The 26,152-nt window shown below is 40.8% G+C and overlaps 2 protein-coding genes across 3 annotated transcripts in view; both read left to right on the forward strand.

Annotated features, from left to right (window-relative positions):
• The first annotated feature begins 165 nt into the window (after positions 1-165).
• Positions 166-11,313, forward strand: cdan1 (codanin 1). Its single transcript, XM_071498475.1, has 28 exons — positions 166-317; positions 797-1,515; positions 1,617-1,817; positions 2,222-2,412; positions 2,765-2,884; positions 2,985-3,063; positions 3,214-3,334; positions 3,625-3,734; positions 3,936-4,025; positions 4,166-4,241; positions 4,376-4,581; positions 4,809-4,941; positions 5,080-5,223; positions 5,398-5,564; positions 5,708-5,789; positions 5,877-5,966; positions 6,059-6,113; positions 6,328-6,464; positions 6,554-6,657; positions 7,076-7,225; positions 7,355-7,418; positions 7,612-7,690; positions 8,519-8,745; positions 9,074-9,181; positions 9,288-9,351; positions 9,573-9,784; positions 10,063-10,170; positions 10,299-11,313. The coding sequence occupies exons 1-28, from the start codon at positions 240-242 to the stop codon at positions 10,419-10,421; spliced, it is 4,038 nt and encodes a 1,345-aa protein (XP_071354576.1). The 5' UTR covers positions 166-239; the 3' UTR covers positions 10,422-11,313.
• Positions 11,314-12,369: 1,056 nt separating this feature from the next.
• Positions 12,370-26,152, forward strand: part of stard9 (StAR-related lipid transfer (START) domain containing 9) — a 42,855-nt gene continuing 29,072 nt past the window's right edge. For both annotated transcript variants that reach the window (XM_071498130.1, XM_071498131.1), the window contains exons 1-3: positions 12,370-12,724; positions 15,556-15,625; positions 18,127-18,243. In XM_071498130.1, the coding sequence (XP_071354231.1) occupies positions 12,678-12,724; positions 15,556-15,625; positions 18,127-18,243 (234 nt within the window). In that variant the 5' untranslated portion in view covers positions 12,370-12,677. The remainder of the gene's footprint in view (positions 12,725-15,555; positions 15,626-18,126; positions 18,244-26,152) is intronic.

Here is a 26,152-nt window from a genome sequence, read left to right on the forward strand (position 1 = left end):
TCACACAGTAGCATCAATCTAACATGCGTGCAAAACAGAGCTGGGAAATAAATGTTATTAAGCTTCAGACACCAATGGAATATTTTTCTGTAAGTATTCAAGAAGCACCATGCAGAGTGCTGTCACCTCGTCCCAGCTGCACATGTGGTTGGCCTACGTCACTCGCAAAACGTCACCGCGTAGACGCTGACCACGCCCCCTCCCCCCTCAGTCCTGCAGCCGCGCAGCGCCTGGCCAGAATGGCGGCTCTTTTGGAATCTGTTCTGTCGAAGAAAGTGGCGATTAATACGGTCACAGACTGGCTAAAAAATCTCGAGGTAAGTCCGAGATGATTCAGAGCCAAACGAGTGAGACACCTGACGCGCGTCTGCCTTTTATACAGCGTGTTTTGTGAGATGACATAGCTCACGACTGAGTGTAAACAAAACTTTTAGCTGCCGAGCTAGCGAGCTAATGTAGCCTGGATGGTGTGGACTCGGACGAGACGCTTCCCACCAGTCAAGAGAAAAAATAGCATTAATAAGAGATAATAATTTACAATTGTTGCTTGCTACTGTTATGATTGTTACTATCCTAATACGACTGTGAAGCTTAGTAGATATTAGCCATCGCATTGTTAGCAAGGTCGACAGGCTATTTTCTGCAGAAATGTGCTGAAGCTGTCCAGCAGAGCGTCTGCAGACCTAATTGCCCAATCTTTGGTGCAAATGGCGTTAATTATCTGTGGTATTACAGCTTTATAATATATATATATATATTGTCAATTTTCCAACAATTATGTTTCTTTTTTCGACAGGAGAATGACAAGCTGTCACTCAGTAAATCTGGGGTGACAGTTCACAAACAAGAGTTTGTTCCTTTTCTTCTGAACTTCTTGAGAGAGCAGAGCAGTCAAGCGCTAACCCATGGTCCTGCCACGCCGGCCAAGACCCCCAGCCGTCCCAGGCCTGCTGCACAGACGCAAGGCTTGTCTGACAAGAGGGGTTGCAGATCAGCTGGTGGTGGAGCTGGTTCACGAAGTGCGAGCCGGGTCCAGTTGTTTTCTCCAGCCACTTCTGTATCACCTGGAAGTGAGTGGGGTGCTGTCGGTCAGTCAGAGTCCCACTGTCTGAGTGGGGTCAGCACCTTCAGCAGCCCCTCATTAACCACGTTATGGAGTCCCGCCTCCAGGCCCTCAGGCTCGGAGCGCAGACCTGCCCAGAGGATCAGTCTGGGTGACTACATGGTTTCTCCTCCAGACCTCCAGAACAGCCCCAACCTCCAGTCACAGAAGGGCCGCAGGAGAAGTGGTGGTGGCGTGGCTGCACAAGGAAGACATGGAGGAGGGCGTGGAGGACATCACAGTGATGAGAATGGACGGTGGGACAGTGGGATGAGAAGGTCAGGTAGAGGGGGAGGAGGTGGAGGAGGGTACAGTAAGATGAATGAGCAGGTTTCACCCCCATCTGTGGAGCAACTGAACTTCAGCAACCTGGAAGACTTCCCTCCTGTTGGGTCATCACCGGTTTCACCAGTGTGAGTCTGCACAACTCTAACTTAAACAAATAAACAAAGTTCCACACACTGACACTCCCGTTTATTTTCTGATTTGTCTAATGGCTTACATTCTCCTTCAGGGCATCTAAACCATCTAGAAGAATAAACCCAACACCAGTCAGTGCAGAGCGGCCACACTCAAAGCCAAAGACCTGCTTCACCTCCACACCGTTCAGGAAGCCCTCAAGCCCCCCATCAGGGGTAGAGGCGCCTCAGGGCACGATGACAGTGGGCAGTCCTCTGAGCCTGCAGGAAGAGAGGGAATTACTTAAAAGGGAGAAGTAAGTGCACATGTGAAATGACTCCACTTAGTCTGACACAAAATTTGACCTTTTACTTAAGTATAAAAAGGAGGAAGAAAGGGTGACACAAATATGTTTGTTTATACTTTTGACCTGGCCAGTTCTAAAAGCCAAAGTACTGTTTTCCATTCAGCATTATGAATGTGATAATGCCTTCCCTATTCTGGGGGGGATTAGTAGACTTTGTAATTAATATTATAAACACTCATTATGAAATTGATATTCTTTACAGATTTCTGCACATATATTGCAATGTCTAATTTCTTTATTTTCTCATGATTATTAATAACAACCTCTGCTGTTTTTGGGCTGAGTGCAGCATCACTTGCTCTTCAAATCAGTCTATCTCTGCTATTTCATGATGAGGACTTTCTTGTTTTTAGGACAAAGCGAGCCCAGCAGGTTGGCTCTCCTCTGCCCTCCTCTCTGGACCCTTGCACCCCTACCAAGTCAGGGCTTAGGACTGGATCTAAAGTTACACCTGACCTGCAGACACCTTGTCCTGAACCATCTAAAGTCACTTTCTCCTTGGAACTGGATCTCTTGGCAGAGCTGTATTGCACCTGCATTTCTGGTAAATGGCCACAAGGCGTCATAATTGTGCCAATAAAAAGTAACTGGAGGAAAAAACATTAAATTCAGTGTATTTTTACATATCATATCCTAAGACAATTAAAGATATTTACAGACAGTCAAGCAAAAATAAATAAAACTAAATAAATTATTAAGAAGTCAGACTTAAAACTTAACAAGAAATCGTTTAAAGTTAACATGCTTCAGGAATAAATACACCATGTATTTTCCAAAACATAACAAAAAATATAAAAACCTGCCATCAAAATAATTTAAAAGTAATTTTAAATGAAGTACATCTCTCTTGAAAAAATGATCAATATTAGTATGTTTATTTATTTCATGTCTTTCAGAAAACCTAGTGCCAAATATTTTCCTGGAGCTTTTCTTTGTGATGCAGTTGCTAACGTCTCGGTCCCCTCACACTCATGATGATGATGATGAACAGGGCAGTTTGTGTGCTGTAAATTCAGGTGTGTCATTTATTTCATTATAGTAATACAACTTCAAAATGTTGTGTTTTTTTTCAGCCTTTCTTTGAATTGAAATTGAGTCACTTTTTCATATTTTCAGATATTCTGGAGAGATGTTACCTAAGACAAGTACACAACTGTGTGTATTTTGCAGTGAAGGTTCTGGAGAATCAGTTTCAGTGAGTTTGTTAATTTCGTGTGTCGCTGTTTTCCTCAGTTATCTCCAATTCACTAATAGGAACTTATCAGCTCAGAGTTTCTCCCCAATTAAGTGACATTGCTCCTCCAGTTGATCTCTGAGTTGATCTTCTTCCTTTGTCATATGTAAGGTTGGTAGCTCATTTGGACAAGTGCACATTGCGTCTGCTGGCAGAGAACGAGAGGGTGGTGTCTTTCTCTCAAGATCTCAGGGACCGCCTCACTCAAGCCCAGGACAGAAGCACAGCCAAGGTAATACACTTGTACTTTACTGTAAGAGCTTTCATTTCCTACAGTGTCATTGAATATATTTAAATATTGTTCTCAATACTCCATGATGCATTTTTAAGACAGTATCTGTTTTAAAATATTTATATCTTTTAATAAATTGTTTTATTATCATTTAATAAATATATATTGAACATACAGTTGGTGTATGTGAACAGATCCTTGTTTGTTCCTCACAACAGACGACTGAAAGCTGCTCAGTACTATTTGTCAGGTTGACATTTTTAATGTCCCTTTCCTCCAATTTGTTCCAGCTTTCTCCCTCGGTTTCCACTTTCATCCACTCAGTCCCGTTCCGTCCTGCTACAGACAACAGGTCCAACTTCGGTAGTGACAAGGCCTTCCACACCTTTAAAAAACAGAGGTATGTCACAGTTCTTTCTTATGTTCAGGAAAAATTACTTTTATTTCAGATGAAGTGTGTAGCAGATGGGGGTAAAGCTCAATGACTTGTATTTTTCATGGTTAGAAACAGACTGAGTACAGATGCAGCACTTCAGGTAACTGCTTAATTAGACTTCATCAGTTACACTTCTCCATTTCATATTTTTTCCCCTTTTCTCAGAGATATTTTTTATGAGGTTCTGCGGGAATGGGAGGACTTTCACATGGAACCAGGATGGAATTTTGGAGTCGCTTTAGGGAGCAGAATAAGGCAAGTCCAATGAATTTTTTTTTATTATTATTAGCTTATGGACCAAGTGTAGTTTAAAAATGTACATATAGTTTCTATCTAATCCATTTATCTGATCTCCCTTTGCTCAGTGCATTTCATTTAACCATCTTATTTTTTAGAGGAATGATGAGTCAACTGACCTCTGCAGGAAACCATTCCCATTTTGCCCGTCTGTTCCTGAAGCAGCTTGTTCAGGTAGACTGTGGCACCTCATGGACATTGACAAAATAACATGCACCCTGATAAAAATATAAGAATGCAAATGAGAACAACCCAGCAGTTTTTCTTCTCATCGTTCCCCTCAACATACTGTACTATCTTTTTTTAAGATGTGTAAAGGCCCCCGTATGAACAACTCTCCCGGGGATACCCCTGACACCGACCTGCTAGGCATGCTGGGGGCTGACAGCTTGGGGCGTCTGAAGCGTCTTGAAGAGCGTCTCATTCAGCCTCATGGAGTTGTCGGTCCCTGTCCTCCTCCATCCTTCCCTGGCCACCAGGAGTTCTTCAGAGACTTCCTACAGGCAGCAAGCTGGTGAGACAATACATCCAAGCACCCCACATGCATGATGATGTATTCATATATATTCAGTGGTCAAAAACTATATGCAGATATGCATAATAACTAATTATTATGCACTTTATGTTCATAACAACAGTAAGTAATTTTTCATTTGGCAGATGTCCTGGTTGATCCAAATGAAACATTTTCCCCCGACTTGTCTCTAAGTGATCTAACTTGTTTTACATATTGTGCACCAGCTGCCAGCTGAACCAGCACCTGCAGGACAGCCTGTGTCAGCAGCTCCTCCAGCTGGACGAGGTGTCCATCCTGAGCCCTCCAACTTCCATCGGGGAGGGAGAGGAGGAGGGAGATGGGGACATGGAGCAGCAGGTATACTATCAGAGTCAGACAAAGAGGTGTTATCGAATTGACTGTAAGCTTTCAAATTGCAAGGATACCAGATTTAGAAAATAATCTGACTGCCCTGTTGTTATTTATTACACAAACCTTTTCATTTGTCCCCGTCAGGATGAGAAGCAGAGGTTCACCTCAGTGCTGCTCCTTGCTCGTCTCCTGGCTAAGTTTCTTGGATTTATTTCTTTTCTGCCTTACCAAACATCTGAGAGACCATCCAGAGAGATTCAGGAGACTTCTATAGCTCTGCGCAGCAAGGTGAGGCAAAAATATGTTTGTGTGTTTACCAGGTAATGAAGTAATTCATTGAGGCAGGTAAAAGCTAATCTTAAGGATTATTTTCCTCTAGTAGGTTTTATCTCATCGAAGTCCAGACCTGGCATGGTTTCTTCTATAAGGCATTTTATTTTAATGGAGAAAAATCTCTTTCAGAGTGTTCCAGTGCTGGACGTGTGCGCTGTGCTGAGTAACAGTATGAAAAGGAGGCGCACCATCCTGACTGTCCCCTGGCTTGTGGAGTTCCTCTCTATGTTGGACTTTATTGGTCCTCTGCTGCTCTGCTACAGGACGGCATTAGGGACACTGCTTCTCCTGTACAGGTTAAAAAAAATACTAATGTGAAAGCATTTCTAAAATGAATACAAGTCTTGAATAAATATTTACAGAACCACAAACAGACACTTTTATTTGTTTTTGACCTTCTTGGAAAGGTCCTTTAAATCTGACTGTTGTATGCTTGTAGGAGGATGCTGTTGGGCAGATGTGGAGAAATGTGTTACCTGAACAAGTTACTAATGGTATCTGTGTTAGGTTGGCTTTTCCAGGTGAGACACAACTTGCTACTTATTAATTCATTTTACTTTTACATAACAGTTACATGTTATTGAACTGGTTGTGTTTATCTTGCATAGATCCCTGTGATTCCTGAGGACATTTTTTTCACCAGTGAGTTCACTGATGTGGCGAAGCTGGAGGACAGTAACACAAGTGGTGCAGGACTTGTATGTAAAATATTCATTATATTAGATGTTTGTGCATAAAGTGCCCACTGCTGGTTTTTCATCTATACTGAGCTTTCTCCTGTTATTTTCAGGACTGCATTCCTCTGGTGGATCAACAACTTCTCTATACATGTTGTCCATTTCTTGGTGAGTAAGACTTGTCCTTTAAAAAAAAAAAAAAAAAATCATGTATATTTGTAGCAGTTGTCCCAGTGTTCTCAATAGAAGAGCTGCTGGTAATCAATAGCCACAGAGCTCAGACCACATCTGGTCTGTATGTGTTTGTCACAGATGGGCTGCAAAGTAACATGCACTTGTTAAAGCTGTGGATTGATGTTCCTCACCTTGTTTTCCTGTCTAGGTGAATTTCGGAAGCTCCTCGCTGCCTTTGTGTCTGGAAGCACAGCCAAAAGTGGGGGAATTATCCGCAAGATCACTCCCACATCTGCTGAGCTCAGGGATACGCCAACTGCCAACAGGTCGCAGCAGAAACTACAGGTGAGTAAACAGGAGAGGCTGTAAATAGAAATTCAAAATGGCATCAATGAGCTGCCTGAGTATTTAAATCAATCTCTCTGATGTGACAGATGGACCTCGAGCAAGCGTTCTTTCACAACCAGCCTCCTTCACTGCGTCGCACTGTGGAGTTTGTCGCTGAGAGAATTGGATCCAACGGTGTCAAGCATATGAAGTTAGTATCACAGCACTGAGGGGAGTTGTGTGGCCTGAGGACTTCGAGATTTCCAAGTCATAAATTTCTAAATCAAGCGTATCTTTCACAGCTTTTTCCTCTTTTTCACTTCGACCAACCTTCCTTTAAATTACTTTTTTTGAATTGAAAAGGACTTTTAGAGAAGCAAGTAATCATCCTGCAACTTTGGTTGGTTGCTTACCTAAGAGGCTAGTAACTGTTCTACAGTCCAAATTTACTGACACTTAGGTGGTGCCCGATGTGAATTCATCGCCCTCTGTAGATGTATTTTATGGATCTATGTATTAAAACTTGTATTTTCATCATCACTCAAACTGAACTGGAGATTATGTATTTTATTTTTTTATGTCAAGTATGCGTTTGTGTGATCAAATTTATTTTGGGTTTTTTTCGACAGGGCTACGTTAGTAAGTGAGTTGGTGGAGAGAGGAGAGAAGATGCTAAGAGATGGACTGGAGCTGCCAAACTCAAATCCTTCAAAACTGAATGACTCCATCTGTGCTCAGCTGTGTGATGCAGGATTGGAGGCCCTGGCAAGAGCCACCAGGTACAGCAGACTTTTTTTTAACAAGCAGCAATCTAAGCTGCTCTGAAGTAGTTGGATTCAATTTATTTATTTTGATGTAACATATCATAAGTATTTCACTTCTGTGGTGTGATCTTTTCTCTGTGGTAGATTTTGTTGTGAGAAGAGTCCTGAAGCCATAAGAATTCTGCTCCCTGATGAGACCTCGCCTGCTGTGAGTACTTTAAAAACCACCATGCAAAAATGATGATATGATGTCATGTCAAAATACGATTCTCAAAGCCCCTCTAACAAAGTTTGGCACATATTAAGTTACAGAGAAAAGGTCTCTAAATGCACATTGTTTTTTGTATAACAGGAAAAAAACACACTAGAAACATTGTGTTTAACTCACTGTCTCTCTGCAGGTCCTGACCACATCTGAAAACATCACCAAACGTCTTGCAACAGAAAAGGCTTGCAGCTGGCTCTCCGCTAACATTACAGGTAGCTAGTTAAAGCACCACACCTGTGTTTTTGGATGTTTTCAGCCTGTTTTTACCCCAACACAGGCCACATCGGTCTGATATTAAACATGGCGCATGCTTGAGATGTGCATATTGTCTATGGTTGCTTGTAATTTGTTTTCAAAAATGTAGCTTATAATTTGAAGACAGACATACTGTAATGATCAGTGTGATGAATTATGAATGTCATGGAACTTTTTTTCTCTCAATTCTGATACCTTGACTCAGGATATCTGTTGGTAGCAAGAAGCAATCCGTTACCATTGCTCTCTTTTCCCCAGTTCTGCTTTGGACTCAATATTATCTAAGCCAACACGAGGGCAGGGATTGCTCTGGTCTGCCATGACTGATAACAGGAACACAGAATTTTATAACAACATCGCACACAAAAATGCTAAGATTTCTAGAATTTCAGAGTATTTACATGCATGTGGGTACAATACAGCAACAGAACAATACCATTTTTCTACACTGGAGCAACAACATAAACAAATGTCGCATAGTTAATGATGCAAGTGTACTCTTCTTTTTCTTTGTACTTATTGGTGGATCACAAACCGACTCGGTGCATACCGCTGCCTACTATATCAGAGTGTGTACTCAGGTGTGGAACAACATTACTAATGTGAAATCTGAGTGGCAGGAAAGTAACAGGAGGGCAATTGTAGGCTCAGTATGAACTAATCACACCTAATATGAAAACGCTGTCTAAGCTTATTGATTACAAAAGAAAGAAGCCAGTTCTGTGATTAAAGATTCCCCAAGGACATCCATCTAAAAAATTTCCTTTCTGTTTTCCCACCCTCAGCACTTATCAGGCGAGAGTGGAAGAGCAGGTACGATCGTGTGATGAAGGCTCTGGGTAGCCCTGTGGCTCCAGGCTTGGGGGATGTTGAGCGGGCCGTGGTCGAGTTGGTCACCCAGGAGCAGTCGACTACTCCCAAGAGAAAACAAGGAAGCGAGAGAGTGATCTCCTGCCCTCCGCACTGCAACCACAGTGCTTCACTGCCCTCAGACGTCCTCATTGAGATAAAGGTATGTTTGCATATGATGGTATTTTAGCATTTCATTAAGATATTGGGGTTGTTGTTGTTATTTTTATTCATCAGTACTTCGTTTGGTGGTACTCTGTAACTGCTACAGCTGACGGGCAATTAAAAGGAATTTCTGAGTTTAAATTCTTATTGTGCAAAAATTCATTATGATTATTTATATGTTTGATTTTAAATGTTCCTCGCAAGTTAGTATTATGTCATCACTTAGCTTCTCTGAAATGTTGGAAAGGAAATGCAACCTTACTTCTCACTGAAGTAAAGGTGAAAGATCTCTGTGTGAAGTTCTTCTTGAATGTTTTTTTATGCAGGAGTTGTTGAGCGTCGCAGTCGGCCCCAGGGCTGAAGAGGAGCTGCCAACTGGCTCTCAGCTCCAAACACTGCTACAGAGAGTGGGAGACACACTGGCCTGCAGAAAGGTACGCCAAACACACAGGTGCAACAGAACAACGCTTATGCCGGATTTACAGATTTTTGCCAGTAATGATCACATTTTGTTCTTCTTTTTCTTCTCTCCTCACTTAGTTTTCAACTGTGATGTCGGAGCAGATGCTTCTGAACTCAACTGTCCTACTGGCCTGCAAACTGGGTAAGAATCCAGGCTTGTAATGATAAACTCGTAATTACAGGAAAGCTGTCGATATATGAGACGTATTAAAATGTAAACTGGTTAATTCCCCTAAGTACTTCATAAACAGTTTTATTTGGTATTTAAATTGCCCTTCGCTGTGTGAAATAGAAGCAACTCAGTCTAGCTAATGTACCATATTGTGTAACAGACCCGAGTTTCTGTTGTGTGTACCTGCTCAGTGTCTGCGGAGCTGCCGGTACTGTCTCTGTCAGGGTGCAGCGGAGGTGGTGAGGTTATTGTGGGTCCTGGTTCAGGGTCGGAGCCTCCTGTCAGATCGGTGCTGGAGCAGCTTGCTGAGCTGTGGGAGAGAGACTGCTGCTCCTCTGCCCCCCTCCACCTGCTCTTCACCCCCCTCACTGTCACTGCTGTGCTGAAAGCCAGTGACACTGAGGTATTTCAACAACTGCTGATCTGGAAGCATTAATGATGCCACTACAACTTCCTCTACTTCTATACCTATATCTTTTTATGATATATAGACATACATACAGAGGTGCAAATGACATTTTTACTGATTTCAAACTGAACAAAATGCTTAAAATTATGACATCTTCTCATAAAGGCTTTTACACAGATATTTGGCGTTCTTTAAAAAGAGATTGTACATTACTTTTTCTATGACTGACTCTGGTATTTGATATGTTGTAAAGAATTCCTTTGTCTTTTCAGTGGAACAACTACCTGTTCCTGGTCAGAAAGCTGGTTGACAGAGGAATCTTGGGCGAGGAAGAGGTCATATCCCATTGGAAGAAGCTAACAAACTTGGCCTTGCCAGTGGTGAGGGTTCACTGCTTTTATCGTGATGCATTCTTTAGGAAGCATTTCTGTTACTAGTGGTTTGACCCCTTTGACTCTTTTTCACTTTTTCTCGCTCGCTTTGTTCTCTCATTTCTGTCTCATTTCAGGAGCTGATAGAGAAATTTCAGCTGCAGTCACAGAGTATTAAGCCCACCTTGCCTCTGGCTGAGTTGCCAAGTCACATGGACATGCTGCAGGTCTCACATCAGACAGTAGAGGGCACTACGTGACAACAATAATACTATGAAATGCCCCACAGCATCTTTTGTGTGATCACCACAGTGTTTTAAGTCACATCTGTCAGTGTGTTGTTCGAGGGGGAGACAGTTCTGGGTGACTTCGTGTTGTTGACCGTTTTTCCAGTTGCCGTTTGTGCACCGCGCATCAAAGCTGTTCCACCTGTCAGCCTCTGCACAGACTTTGCAGCCTTCAGATTTTTATTCTTCACCTGCCTTTCATGAATCCCTCTGCTCTTTTGCTAGGGTGCTAGTTAGAACCAGAAAACCCTGCCAGTCAGAGGTAGTAGCTAGGGACCACATCATCTCTTCCCTTAGATCCATGGAACCTTCCTGTAAGAAAACCTGGATATACGATTGTGCCCGAAGGGAAATAACAGTAGATCGAGCACTTCAGACAGTCATGACCAAAGCAGAGTATTAGCAAAGACAGGAGAAGGGTCCCCAGGATGGGTCTTTGTATGTTTTTTGCATCCGAGAATGTAAACTGAGTAACTTTGCTGTCACATGAAGACATTTGGCTCATTACAATGTACAACAAATACTGTATATTTCTAATTCTGACACATGCAACCAGACAAGCCAAGTTGAAGAAACATTGCATCAGACAGTTTCTAAACATGGACTGAAAAATGAATTTTTTTTGTTAGTTTTTAGACCCACCAGAGAAAATAAATGTCTTTATTTTAGTATAGCACTTTCACACATTGCCTATGACCGCCACTACTAGTGAATTGCATGTTTATTTCATGAATGCAAGACTGCATTTGTGATTATTTTTGTTCATGTTGAATGAGAGCTGTATTCTCTGCTGCTTTTAAATTGAAATATTTTTATGTTGCCACAAAGGTAAAAAAATATAATAATAAAGATGTATTCTGGTTTAGATGTTTGTGTGTTGTCATCAGTTGTGAAAGAAGTACTCAAATCCTTTACCTAAGTAGAAGCTCCAATACAACTATAAAAAAAATACTCTACTATGGGTAAAGGTCCTTCATTTAAAAGTTTAATTAAGTAAAAGTAAATGTGTTTATCAGCAAACTACCTAAAGCATCAACAGCTGGTTCCTGTTACTCATAATGATGCTGTACATTAAATTGTTAATCGTAATACAGAAGTGTGTAAGCAGTGGCTAAGTACAGTACTTGAGTAAATGTACTTAGTTACTTTCCAAAATAGTTTATTATTGTTAAAACTGATTTTACAGTTTCATAATGGCTAGAAAAATCACAGTTAGAATCCATGTGTGATGAAGCCTGGGATCTGATATAACTACAGAGGCCCAAAAAAAGGAGAAAAATAAAAAATTAAGTCACGGGAAGTAAAAGAATTCAAAATTATGAGATAAAAAATCTAAATTTTGACTTTTTAATCTCATAAATTTGACTTGATATTTTCAAATTTTGACATCTCATAGTTTTGACATAGTCACAATTATGACTTTTTATTCATATTTTTGATACAGTCCAAGTTTGACCTTTTGTTTCATAGTTTTGACCCAGTAAGTTAAAGTTTCAAAATTTCGGCATTTTGACATTTTATCTCATTTTTACCTATTGTGTCAAAATGTGAATTAATATGTTAAAATTGGGACATTTTATCTTCGTCTCATAATTTTGACATACTATGTCAAAAATCATTGTTTTAACTCAGCATGTCAAAATTTTATGCTCTTTCTAAGCCAAATGTTTGATAAAAGTCATAATTTTATCTCATGATTTTAACTTAAAAGGGCAAAATTTGGCAAAAATGTTTCATAATTTTGAAAAGTTATACCTATCATGAACATGAATTATTTATTTATTTATTTATTGTATACTGTACTTTACTTTTTTCAAATCAGACTACACTAACTCCAACCACTACACCAAAATAAATAAATAAATAAAAATCAATTTAACACTTTAAACGGGGGGAATTTAAATAATAACAGACATGCAAAAAAAAAAAAACAAAAAAAAAAACAAAAACCCAGATTTGAATATGAGTGTGAGGGAGGAGGGTCCAGCAGCATCCCTCCTCCCTCCCTCTCTGTCCGGCAGGAAGTTTCAGTCCTCGGTCGGGAGTTTTGGAGGAGACGCGGCCGGAGGATGACTTGAGCGGCGGGCTGCAGGGCAGTTTCACTCCCGCTTCACGTTTTCTCGGACGGATAAGCAGAAAGAGTCGACATGCTCACACGGGAAGCATTATTTCACACCAGCTCCGAGTTAGCCGAGCGCTGAGTTGTGAGTAAAATCCTCCTAAGGCACCATGGCAAACGTTAAAGTTGCCATCCGAGTCCGTCCTCCCAACGCAAGGTAAGTTTTAATGTTAGCTAACTGATTTCCCCTGCTAGTTAACATAACGGTTATTAAACGGCTTAATAAACGTACGCTATTAGACCTACTTTATAACAGTTGCCTCCATTTCTACCTTCGTGTCTGAGCTGTTGTTGCCGCTGTTGCTAACCATGGGAATTTGCTAGTTACACACAAAACATGATGTTTCTCATATTTGCCTTTTGTATTAGCGCTACTGTCCGTTTTGGCTCGACGACACTCAAACAGAAATGAAGGCTAACTTAGCAGGCTAACTATGTGAAAACTTTGCGCAGGGGTAAAAAACAAAAGCTGCACATGGTGAATAATGACATCTGTGGCTGTCAGTAGTGTTGTCTGACAAGGCACATGTGTGTATGAGTGTGTGTGGAGCTGAGTAGTGTCCCGAAAATTAGCGCAGGATAAGGCTTTACACAGCAACCATCAGGCTAATTGGGTTTATAATCTGAAGTTAATTGTGATGTATTCAAAGGACCATTGCTGTTTCTGTGTGTATGACTGCAGCCTGGATGAATGCGTGTGAATGTTTTGAATAAGCAGCCAAATCTGTGCAGAAATAATGGAAGTTTACTAGAGCCTGAAGTTTCTCTTTCTGTCTTTCTTTCTTTCTTTCCACTTAAGAAACACTAAATATTAACCCTGTGACCTGCAGTTTCCCCTGCAGTAGCTTTATTGGGCTGAAGTAGATTTATTGGGATCAACAAAAAATGAATTGAGCACTATGTAGATATTTAATTATTCATTTTTAAGTCATTTTTCAGACATGACTGCTGTTTGGACAAAACTAGCAATTTGAAAATGTCACATTGGGTTATTGAAATTAGCTTGCATAGACAAAATGGTAAATTACTTAGTGGTTGCATCCATAAAAAAAAATACTCTTATTCCATTCTGTCTGGCTGTATCATTTATATTCTGTATTGGCTTGTCCCAGTTCTTCAAGCCATATGACGCTAACAATGAGTGAAACTCAAGACTGAAGAGATGTTTTTTATGGCTGCTTATGGCTCCATCAAATGGAAATATTCTTGTGAATTATTTTATGCTAATCTTTCCTGAACTCAGCCTGACTTCTTTGTCTTTGATCTACACTACATATTATAATAGAGTTCCTCACAATTAACTTGTGTTTTTTTCTGTTGAATGAATCATCGTCTGTGAATATAACATACTGAATTTGCTCATTTGTATTTTTTTAATTTCGTGAGAGGCATTTATGGAAAAAAAAACTTTCCCCTTACTTTACTGTGCTGTAAAATCCACTGTTGTAGTAGCAAAGTAACACAAGGATGTTGTAAAAGTTGCTCTGCTCCACTGGAGCAATCCTTTACATTAAGGCAAGGCAAATTGCTACAACATGTTGAAAAACAGGTTTTCAGATTTGGAGATATAGTGCATATAAGCTCTATAGTAGAACATTGAATTACATTGAACTTCTGCAGACTGTTTTGCAATCTGCAGTCTGCACTAAAGGCTACTACAGTACCATAACAAAGCATTATTCAAGCTATGAAGGGCTCGACAATGATTCTTTCAACCAGTCTTCCTGGTTCTTTGCATAACAAAAGAATTTCTTATATACAATGTTCACTGTCATGCAAATCTGTCCTTCCTGATTTCTGGCTCTGACACTCATACTGCCCTCTTTTCTATTTGTTAAGTGAAAGATGTATTTCCTTACTTGTATAGATGAATAAGGGCCTGCTGTGTGACAGAGATAACATTAACACCAGCCTGGTTAGCTCCATTCCTCATTTGGTTGGGCAAAGAAGTGTGTTGCTCTTTTTTTTTAGTTGACTGATAGAATTCAGTGGGCCCTCCTAAGAGTGCAGGCAGCCTCTCACATGTGCAAGAAACATTTCAGCCCAGTTGTGAAATTGTTCGTCCTAGGTTTTTATCAAAGCACTTTTTTTTTTTACGTTGATTTTCCACCCCCAGCCTCCTCTCCTCCATGCTGGTTAGATCCTGAGATTGAAGGTTAGTGGTTTTGGGTTGGGTCACCAGTGCTGGGGTTGGCAAAATGAGTCCCACGTGGTGAAGCACAGGGGGAGGTGACGATTACAACAGCCTCCTCGTCCGCCCCTAACCCACCACAGAGATGGAGTGTTTGCGCTACAGGCAGCTTTACCATTATTATCGCTCCTGGAGATCGAAATTCTAGCAGCTCCTTGTTGTGATTGCCTTTAGCTTCGCATGTGTTGCATCAGATGTGCTTCGTCCAGCTGTTGAAGCGCACACAGCTGAGCTGACCTTGTTTTACTCCCATACACACACACACACACACACACACACATACAGGGACACACGCTGCTCCCAGTTATACACACACAACACTTGCGCACTCTCTCGACTTTGTGAAAACAGCCCAGGCTGTCTCATCAGAGGAGGTTTAGGAGGAGTGTGAAGGTCTGTTTTCATTTGAATCTGAAACTGGTCAGTGGTACTCACAGCTCTTGAGTCGCAATTTCATGGATCACATACACATGCACACAAAGATTCATTGTTATGACTGTCATGTGATGGCCTCCGGTCAAGTGGAGCTAGCCTAGATTCATCTGGACACCCTCTCAATTATATCAAGAACAGAAAAAGGGGATTTAAAACCAATTTGAAACAAGCTGTTGGGTCATAATGCAGCATCTGAATCCAAAGTGATGCCATTGTTAAATCTCTGTCCAGTTTGCATTTTGAGGGGGAAACGCTGATCAATTCTAATAGTGTCCCTTAGATTTTCTCTTCTCGGTTGGAAGCATGAGTTAATGTTTTCTTCAGCTGACAGAAGTTGACAGCTGCTCTCTTCTTGTCTACAGGGAAGGTGTGGATGGAGGAAGGCTAGCGGTTCAGGTGGAGGATAAGTTTGTGAGGATCCAAAATGTGAAGGTGAGTATTTCTGAATACAAGTGCCCCAAATACCTAATACTGAGCCTGTGTTTGGAGTCTTTTGGTGTGTAGGACTGGGTGAATTGGGAGTAGTGTGTAAAGGTTATCTATCACAGCAACAGGATGTTTACAGCTTTGGGTCAGCCTTTTCCTGCTTGATGTCATAGTTGTTTATTATACGTGTTGAGCTCACACATACACACTAAGACACACATGGATTGAGAGACGATTCCTGTCAAACACGTGCAGACTGGACATTCAGGAATCTGGGTCCTGGCCTTAATAGTAACAGTCCTGTTTGTCAGAAAAAGGGGTTTTCTATGATGTGTTATACTTTGTTGTTCTGTTGGCTGAAAAGGTGTTTTTTTTTTTTTTTTAGAAATTAGTATAAGTTTCCAGGTTTTGCACATTTGGAAATTATTATTTTGTGAGCTATAAAGCCTTGTAAGTTGATACTTTGACCAAGTTACCAACCTGCTGCGTCAGATGGTTGGGTAGTCTTGTCTGATTGGTGGAGCTCCATTGCCTGCAGACAGTCTGGTGCTGTCTCCACAGTTCCAGTGTGGAACATGTTACACAGTGTTTTTCATTAATGTGAAGGTTTGCATTAGCTAATGTTGAGATGATAAAACTTTGAAGGGTGCAGTTCACAGTAGCCCTGTTAAAGATCGTATCAAAAATGTCCATGTCACATGTTTATGAATGAAGCAAACCTATAAAAAGATAAAAGAAATTCAGCTTGAAACTGATTTCAGAACTCATATTTGGCTCTAACCTTGCCACATATGAGTTACTTTGTTTATCAGCTTGGTACTTACACAGTGATGCCTTTGGTTACATTCCACATATAGACATATAGAGAGAAGTTGGCTGGGGGAGGAGAGAATCTGTTACAAATGATGTGACAGAGACGGACCACATATGGCTTCCCTCTGCCATGGAAAAAGATCAAGACTCAAGGCTCTTGTGGGTCTCATGGGAATAATTATTTATGGAAAGTGGGACAGTTTTGGAGGATCTGAGAAAGAAAAAAGCATGGATTTTACAGGACAATAAAAGTGGTGCTCACAAACAGCAAGTGATACGAGCTATAAAGACCCACTGAACTAAATTAAAACTTGTGAAACAAGAAAAAGATAAAGGGTTATCTTTTATAAATAGTCACGTTAACGCTCTGTCAGCCAGGAGATTTGCCTTTTGCTGGTGTTGCTTTTGGCTCATCCCTCGTGCTACAAGGCCATTGTTGAATTTCATACAAGTGCTGAGGGGTTAAACAATCACTCTCTCAGGCGAGGAAATTGCCGTGTACAAATTGATACCCAGAGATTAGTGTGGCCCAGTGCTGCAGTTCAAAGACAAAGTTGTGAGGCTAATCGACTAATTGTTCCAGCTCTAATATGGAAACATATGTAATTTGATCAAAACACGTGGCGGGTGGTGTGTAAAGTTAAGCATTTTCCATTTTTACCAGGTTGCATTGAAAATCATATTTTCCCAAAGAACCAGCTCATTGGGGCGGAAAATTAAGCAGTTTAACCTGGCTCAAACAGCCAAATGAATACAGAAAATATTAACTTTATGGTGTTTCATCACATTTTAAATCCCTGGTGAGATATAATAGACAGATAGATCATGATAGATAACAACAAAGACTGGCAGAAGAAAGCCCAGGAAGACACAAATGTGGACTGTTGCAACCCGAGAGCATCACCATCTTGCATGAATAGATATATGGTTTTATGATACTGATGTTATGTCAATATATTTATATTTTAAGCTCAATCATCAATCATAGAGGGAGACGTCCTTTACAGATTTGCCACAGGTGCCACTTTCTCCGCTGACATTTACCTCAATAGACTGAGATTAAGTGCAGCAAAAATATATGTTGTGTTTACAGCAATTTAGGAGATTTACAACCCTCGATCTCAAAGAAGAATACACTGAACGTCCCTGAACTGAGATGGTGTCTCTAGGTTCAATGCAGTGATTTAGAAGAAATGCTTAGATGCCGCAGTGTTTTGCAGTGTAGCTGCTCTGCCTGGACAAGTTCAAATCCTGCTGTGCTGTTTTTCCTCAGTTCAGGATTCACTCACAGTAAGCATAAAGGTGTTCAGTGTTAATGCACCGAGGCGAATAAAGGACTGGAGGAGGAGTGAATGCATTGTTAATGAATGGAAACAGCTTGCTTGCAATTCCACACCCTAGCAGTCCTTTAAAAACAAAAGCTATAGTACCTGGCCTTTTTTAAACTTCACTTTTCATGTTATTAAATGCTTAAACATATTTACCCCATAAAGTGTGTGTCAGTATGCAGTATACTACTGTATTAACAGTTAACAAACTACAGTAAAACAAATTTCCGTTTATTTATTTGTGGTATGATATCACTCACCGCTCACTTTGCTACTGTGTGAGCATTTGTCAGTTAAGTTCAGATAAGATAGATAAGTCAAGAAGTAATCCATATGTGCTTTACTCTTCTGTTTTCCTCTCTGAAGCTGGATGGACGAGCGGATGGTGCTGTAGATTCCAGGGAGAAGCTTCTGGAGTTTTGTTTTGATTACTGCTACTGGTCGGTGGACCCTGCAGACCCTCACTATGCCTCGCAGGAAGAGGTAATGACCTAACCCCCTAATTGGCTGTTTATATGAACTGCAATGTCCGCTCATTGACCTTATACTAAATATGACAGCATTCTAATTAAGATTTTTTTCTTACACTTGCTAACTGAACTATTACAAATCTTCCCATAATTTTCCCATTTACACGCTATGGAGCCTACAGTGTGTTACAACATCTGAGTTTGCATCCGGCACTAATTTTCTTTCATGAACTTTTGTCTTGGAAATGTATCAAACTGAGCAGTGCTTTGACAGATTCTCTCACAGGTTACAGGACAGTAGATTCAGAAAGGAGAACCAGCACAGAGATGGCTCTCCTGCAGAAGCAATAATTATATTTGTTTTTAAATCTTAAATACTGGAACATTGCAGCCAGTATTACCATATTAAATGAGCTTAGTCAACAATTTTTCCTTTGTAATGGATGAATATATCACTTTTTGGTCATTTGGGAAGATCTGGTTTGATATGTAACCACTGGTGCAGTGCTACCTTAAGATTTGTCTTGTATTCATGCCATGTTATATTCCCTCTTGTGGGTGGAGACTATGTGCATGCTGGCCACAAGTTGACACTGGGCAGACGCAATCTCTGTACCAAGAAAAGAACCCAGAGGAAACACTGTCCTTGTAGACAAACCACAACAAGAGGGGTGTGTGTGTGTGTTGTGTTGTATGTTTTTTACACAGATGGCCACTCGGGGATATGATATCAGCTCTATCTGTTACCCAGAAGTCTTTTTCCCTCAGACATGGCATGGCTACAGTCAGTTTGCTTTTCATGTCGCGGCTGTGATTGAGCGATTAGATATCTTTGTGTTGCTTTGATTGGAGGGTGTTTCTGGAACCTGAGAAGGGCTCCAGATTGAGAGGAAGTGGTTCCTGCTTCCATTACAGGAAATCGCTCCAAAACCTATTCATATAGAGTTCTGTTTTTAGTTATTTTGTATTTACATTGAGTTTTCATTGCTCACCACTTTTTCTTTCCTCCGTCAACGGGGTTCCCTCCTCTGCCACTCCCTCTCTTCTTGTCAGAGCTGTCTTTGTATGTGTTTAAGAAAGATGAGGCTGTAATGAAGGCCTACACACTGCACTGAGCAACAGACAACGCAGCACTTCTTCCTCTCTCCTTTTTTTCCCCCCTCTCTTTGGCTCTGGCGTCAGCTGCCTCTGTCCTCAGCAGAATTGTGTCCAGTCACAGTGGCGTGGTTGCCACAAGACATTCCTCTGTTGACCCGGGGTGGGCGAAAGGACACCAGCGAAGGACAGAGCCTCCGGATTTAAATCTGATCTCTTTTCCTGCATGAAAATCCAAAGAATTGTGTCTTTAACAAAGAAGCTGCTGGATGACAATGTCAGCCATTTACTGATCAGATCAAAGCTGGAAGTATTTGAATTAAGCAGAGGGCAGTTATTTCTATGGTGGAGCTGAAGAAACTGTGAGTGTCTGACATGTAAAGTAGAAAAGACAGGTTGTGTTTCTGTTGCAGGGCAGGAAGCCAGATTAATGTAGCACGGTGTCAGGTGGACTCATGATTTAAGAGCGACTCTAACCATTTTATCAGACAAATTGCTTTTTAGTACAGTGAAGAGCCTAAGTGGTAGGTTGAGTATGCAGATTTGTTTTCACAACCAAACTTCTACCTCAATGTTTTGTTGTGTCGCCTCATTTCACTCAGTGGCTTTACATTTACTGTAGGTAATTGCTCATATCAAGTATCTAACCACATACATGTTTTATTTTTTTTAACCATTTTCCAGCTTAATGAGTTGATGCAGCTTTTTCCAGCACCAGTTTTTCTCATGCTTTCTACTTTAAAAATATATCTTCGTTATTATGCTTTACTTTTTCTCATAACAGGAAGAGAGACTTAGTCTGAATTCATCTTACTCTGTAGTCCCGATGAGACTGAGACAAGGGGAAACTGGATCTGCAGTCCAGCGCTATCCAACCACACCCAACACCCCTTAGAGACTGGCCTCCCAGCCCCTTTACATCCCTGTCTGCTGTCCATGCATCACTGATAGTTTACTCCTGGTACATGTGGGGGTGTCTTTCTCTTGTGCAGCAGTGAGGGAAGTCAGAAATGTAACTCTTGGGGTGCAGCTGTGGTTGCATTTTTGTCATTGACGGCTCCCCAAAAGAAAAAAAAAGCTTGTCTTACAGGATGGGAGTCTCAGTTTTTAAGTTGTATCTTTGGGTGAAAAAGGTTTCTTGAAGGAAAAGGCTCTACCAGGTGAGGAGAGGTAGGATTTTGGAAGAGAACCATAACCCATAATGGGAACCAGCTGATGAGTCAATGCATAAATGAACTGGGACCATTTATCTAAATGCTGCCCTTATTTTGGGCGTAGATATTGAGCTAATAAATATCTTTTCCACTATTTGATAAAACAAACCCCTCAGCTTGTTTATTGCTTCTGACAGTAAGAACCATGGGAGAGGAAAGTGAAAGAAATTTAGAGTCTGGATAGAGAGATAGCAAATGGCAAGAGAAACTGATTAGAGAATGTGGAAATGTGAATTCTGTGCCTCTGCAGCCCCTAGCTCACGCCTGCCAACCTCGCATCTGTCTCACTAAGTTTTTTTGCTGTTAAATATCAGTGCAAAGACGTCACTACTGAGGATTCGGCTCAGAGCACAATGCTGTTTTTATGGCCAAATGGAGTCAGCTTGCTGGGGTTTTTCCCTCTCCTCCTCCCGCCTCCTCCTCTTCCTCTGTCTCTCGGTGCCTCTGTCAGTGCAGTGCGTGATTTGATTATGTTTGCAGTGTTTCTAGGTCTGTGTGTCAGTGGTGCTGCAGACTGGTGGAAGAATAGTTTCTCTGTGTATATGAAGAATCCTCCACACACACGTGAGCATTCACTCCCCCTCAACACATGCCTGGACCCGGAGCCAAAAGTCCAGTTCAGCCTGGTTTGAATTAACTACAAATAGGACGCCATATAAACCACATGCTGTCAACAAAGAAATATGAGATGTAGACCATATGGATGCAGGAAAAGCACCTGTGATTTATGTCAAAACTTATGGCTTTTTATCAGGGACGCTGTGGGATGACAGGAGTTATTACAAGAAAGTGGTTAGACAGATTAAAGGTGCAGAGTAACTCCTCTTCAGTTACATAGAACAGTGAAGGTTTTGCTGCAGTTTGCAGTAGTTTGCAAACCAGGCCTCGGTTGAATGATAAAAGAAAATAATTCTCAATCTTTTTTTTATTTGTTTATTATGGAAATGGATTTTACAATGATGCAGTTTGCTTGGGCTGCAACTAACAATCATTTTCATTATCAATTTAATAGCTATTTTAACAGTTATTTTCTCAAGTAATTTGTGAATGGATTGGAGCAAGTGATTAGCTTTTGCTGCAGATCTGGAATCAGATGTATATCCTAGATTTTTTTCAAGGATTTCTCAACATTAGGGCATATTTAAACATTTTTAAAAATTTTTTTTCCCTCCAAGCTTATTCCCTCATACATTAAATAAATAAGCCTCACATGCTTTTCCCATTATTGATGCATATCTGCAAGCTGTATGTTATATTGTTAAAACAGCTGATTAAAAGTGGGTGTGTTGCCATCATCTGGTAATGTAAATAGAACCATATGTCAATAACACAATAAGTGATCACAAATGGAGTTCTAAAGGACAGAGATTCTGTGTTTAATCCAGTATGTTATCAAAATTGAAATATCCATCAGCATCATATTTATGGACTAACAGAGGGGTGTGGCTTTGTAAATCAGAGACCCAAATGATATCAAACAGTGAAAGAATAATACTTGAATTCATGTCAAACTGCAGTAGTATTGCACCGGCTCATTTTCCTAGTGAAGGAATCTATACTGTATCACTGTAGCCTATGAATATCACACAAGGCTCCCATTAGTCTGAAGGCTGGAGAAGTAATTTCCAGCCTGCAATAAAGAGTGCGACATGCAGCTCTGCTCTACAGTGTTCTGCTCTGGCCTTTAACGAGGACTGGGGGAGGAGCAGCAAATCCCCAAACCTTCTCCAGATATGGTTTTATTTATTTGTTTTAAGTCTTGCCTTTGCCCCAGTGTCAGTTTCAGCAAGAGTGTATGCTGAAAAATGGAATAAACTGCCAGAGTGGCCCTTGCCTTAAGTTTTTTTCACTTCCCTGTCCTCTGTTCCACTTTCCCCCCCCTGTTCTTCATTCCCATGTGTTGGGAGGCCTCAGTAAAGAGGAGCAGCCTGTTTGTCTCTCCCTCCTCCCTCTCTTGCAGCCTCTCATCCCTTCGATGCTAATTTGACCTACAAATTGTGTCCAAGTGTGACAAACTGGAGCGTTGTTGAACTCTGGCCAAACAGCTTCCTTTCTGTCTTCTCGCTGCATGCGATTCTGTCTGCCTGTCTGTGTCATCCCTGTGGTCCTTTCTACACATTTCTCCCTCTTTTCACATTTGATGCTCCAACTTGGATTCCTCACAGGAAGTCGGGACGAGGATCTCTAGTGGCATTTCTTTTCCTGTGTCTAAACAAAAGCATTTAATTTTGCTCAGGGCCCAGCTGTTGTGTTTGTGTAACCCAGTTGGAAAGCGCGGGGCGGGAACCGAATGACCCTCGCCTCTGCTGCAGCTGTCCACTCCTGGACAGGGAGAATAAGCGAGGGAAATATTTTTTTTATGAATTGATGTTCTTTGTTTAACTGACTGGGAGAAAGTGGCATCTCCTTTTGCATGTATTTTTCTGACTGCAGTCTTGTGTCTTTGCGTTGCATTCAGAGACTCCCTCCTGGTGAGAGCGGTTGTGGAGGGAAAATTTATCTTGGTCCTTCTGGTTGCGTCAAACTTGGCAAAAGCAATGAGAAGCTGAAGTCTTTAAATGTGGCAAAGTGTTTCACTCTGCTTGGCTGGCCTTTTGCCATCACCCATGACAACATCTTACACACATTTACGCACACTCGCGTGCACTACACATAAATACCTCTCTAGCGTTTAGTGTGGGGCAGGCCACATAAAACCAGACAAGCAACTGGCATTTTACACAGCCTGTGATTACAGGGCTTAACTCATTACAGAGGCATTACGTTTTCACTCTTGTCAGCCTGTCTTTATCGGGCTGTCTTTTCTCTTTCACGACTGCCATCATTTCTCAACATTTCTCACCCACTTCACTGCCGTCCTCCACTTTTTTTTCTGTGTTACAAGGCCACAACCCAGGCGTCCTGGAAAGAAAGTGTTTCCCATGTTTCAAAACAAATGTGGAACACATATTTATCATGGTCCAGATCTCTGGCATGAAACACAGCTGGTTCCTTGAGGAGACCTCTCCTTGAGGTCTGGTTCTACTTAGTTAGATGCACATTAGATGCACATCTTTGCTTTTGAGAGCTGTTGCAAAAGTAGGTTTTTACAATATAATATATGATAATATATATGCTTAGTTTGAAAATGGCTGTCATACATGTAATGTGGCAGTATTATTTTAAAGCCCAGTGTAGTCTAAGGCACTTTCTCTTTCCAGCTCCTGACATTGCTTTTGCTTTGAAATTTGAATCTTAGTGTGAGCCTGGCCATCCATTTCATTTGGAGACAGTGGTTTGCTAGAGTATGCTGAGCCATATATTTTATCACCCGTCATGCATTTCTGCATGAGTGGCTGCAATGAAAAATACTACAAATTGCAACAGTAGCATTTGACCTGCATTTAAAGTGACAGCTGTTTTCTCTCAGGCCTGTTTTCCACCACTGGTTTTGGATTGGTTTCTATTGGAGAGATGGAGTGAAAGATAGGTCGTTATGGATGAACTTTTCAAAAAGTCATCAACTGGCTTTTAAATTGAAAAAGCATACATATCCTACATCCTAGCCAATTCAGACCTTCCTTTTCTGCACTATCTAGAGCTCTTTGCCATTACCCATAACCCCAAACCCTTGTTTTATTCTTCCTTCCTTACTCTCTTTTTCAACCCAATGAATCTGACCTGCATTTCCTGCACAAGAATGAAAACTATATTCTGCTTTTCCTCTTTCATTGTTAGATTGTTTGTGCATTTTTTTTCTCAGAGAGGGAAGCAAACTCTGAAGCTTTTGTATTTGTTGTGCATGCTGCTTCCTCTCAGTCACTGAACTGGTCGGAGATACACACACACACACACACACACACACACACACACACACACACACACACACACACACACACGTGCAACAGCCTGCTGATGACAACAGCCTTCCTGTTAATGGAAGTGTTTAGTCTGTCCCCTGTGTATTCTTTAGACGACCGACCAGCATGCATGCTTGCTTTGGCTCTTGCCAGGTCACTTTATCTCTAGATTGTTTTTCTCCTGTTTCATTTCTGGAGTATATTTCCATTCCAACATGTCTCTTACCTCACCTGCTTTGTTAACCTAAAAATACCTCCCAGTGCTGCAGACTGCTCGAAATGTGAAAGTAGGTTGTGACAGAGAGCCATTGTGTCCATTTAAGCAGCCAGAGTACAATGACACAAATTACAGCCTTCTGATTTAATTTGACGTGACAGTGATGACAAACAACAGGATTGTTTAATGTTGCCTGTCTAGACAAACTCATACACACAGTTTTAATTCTCACAATAGGCTGAAAAAAGTTATGCTTCCCCTTGTATTTTTTTTCCCCAGTATTTTTCAAACTGTTAATAATAACAAACAGGGAAAACATGGCAGAAACAGAGAAAACAATAGGAATAGTGTACAGAGTTAAAGAGAGAGAGTCAGGTTCAAAGAAGAAGTGGATAGTTGAAGTGAAGTTCCTGCTCTTTGTGCTAAGCCTGGAGGGACCCTCAGCCCTTTCGAAGCCCCCATAGAGTGAATTTAAGAGGGTCAACTTTAACAAGAGCTGTATTGATTCTCTCTGTTTGAGGGAGGAGATGGTGTCTGTGTCTGTTTTAAGATAGTGGGATGAGGACAAGACAGGGATGGTGCTGCTTTTTGTCTCCACCTTTAAGCCTTCATTGAGCCAAGAAGCAGGGGGCCACAGTTGGTGGTCTCGACTCCAGTGAATTGCACACTTTGACATTTGTAGTCGTGACACTGTTTATTGAGCAACAGTTACATAAGTCGCTCTCTTTCTCAATTTATTTCTTGGCCTGAAACAAAATTAAAACAAAACAGTAGATTCTGTTTCTGCTTTACAATATTGTTTGTTTTTTCTGTATCTAGATTTACATATACTATATATTCTCGTTGTTGTATACAGCTCAAATATCTGTTACAAGTTATGCTTTTTACTGTACTCAAAAGGGTTAAAAAAAGATTATTATGCATAGGAATAATGTGTGAGATGTTTCTACCAAAGTGCCTGTTGGGTGATTTATATGGTCATTGAGTAAGACAGCCGTTGTAGCAGCACTTTTACTAGTTGCACGTGGCTGCTGTCTGCACATGGTTGGCTAGGCTACAGAGAAACATTTTAAAATGAAAAATGGTGTCTGTTGGGCTTTAGGCTGCAGCTACCCGTTATTTTCTTTATTGATTGATCTATGTAGCTCTTTTTTGATAAACAGTTTGGTCTGTAAACTGTCAGGATATGACAGCAGCCAATCTGCACATTTGAGAAGCAGCAGGGAGGAGAGAATGTTTGACATCTTTGCTTGAGAAATGACTTAAATGATAAATCTATTCTGTTGATTGACTGACTGTGTCTGCACTTGTAGGATTGTGGAGTAACAGATGAAAGGTAACACGATTATTATTATCAACTTAGTTGTACTTTTACAGTCTGTAAATGGACAAGAGCAGAAATGATTAGTCGATAATTTGATTTGTTGATCGACAGAAAATTAATCAGTAATGATTTTAATAATCCAATTTTCTGCAAAAATGTCACTGGTTCCAGCTTTTAAATTGTGAATATTTGCTGATTTTCTTGGACTTTAATGAACAACCAATAAATTAATC

This window comes from Trachinotus anak, unplaced genomic scaffold (assembly GCF_046630095.1).
Source record: "Trachinotus anak isolate AG129_WGS33_773 ecotype Australia unplaced genomic scaffold, CSIRO_AGI_Tana_v1 ptg000015l, whole genome shotgun sequence".
NCBI lineage: Eukaryota > Metazoa > Chordata > Actinopteri > Carangiformes > Carangidae > Trachinotus > Trachinotus anak.

Excerpts from the sequence above, each read along its gene's own strand:
- cdan1 (XM_071498475.1), top strand. The coding sequence starts at position 240 with ATGGCGGCTCTTTTGGAATCTGTTCTGTCGAAGAAAGTGGCGATTAAT. Across the intron at positions 6,114-6,327 it reads TACATGTTGTCCATTTCTTG|GTGAATTTCGGAAGCTCCTC; the intron begins GTGAGTAAGACT and ends TTTCCTGTCTAG. Across the intron at positions 7,226-7,354 it reads GCCCTGGCAAGAGCCACCAG|ATTTTGTTGTGAGAAGAGTC; the intron begins GTACAGCAGACT and ends TCTCTGTGGTAG.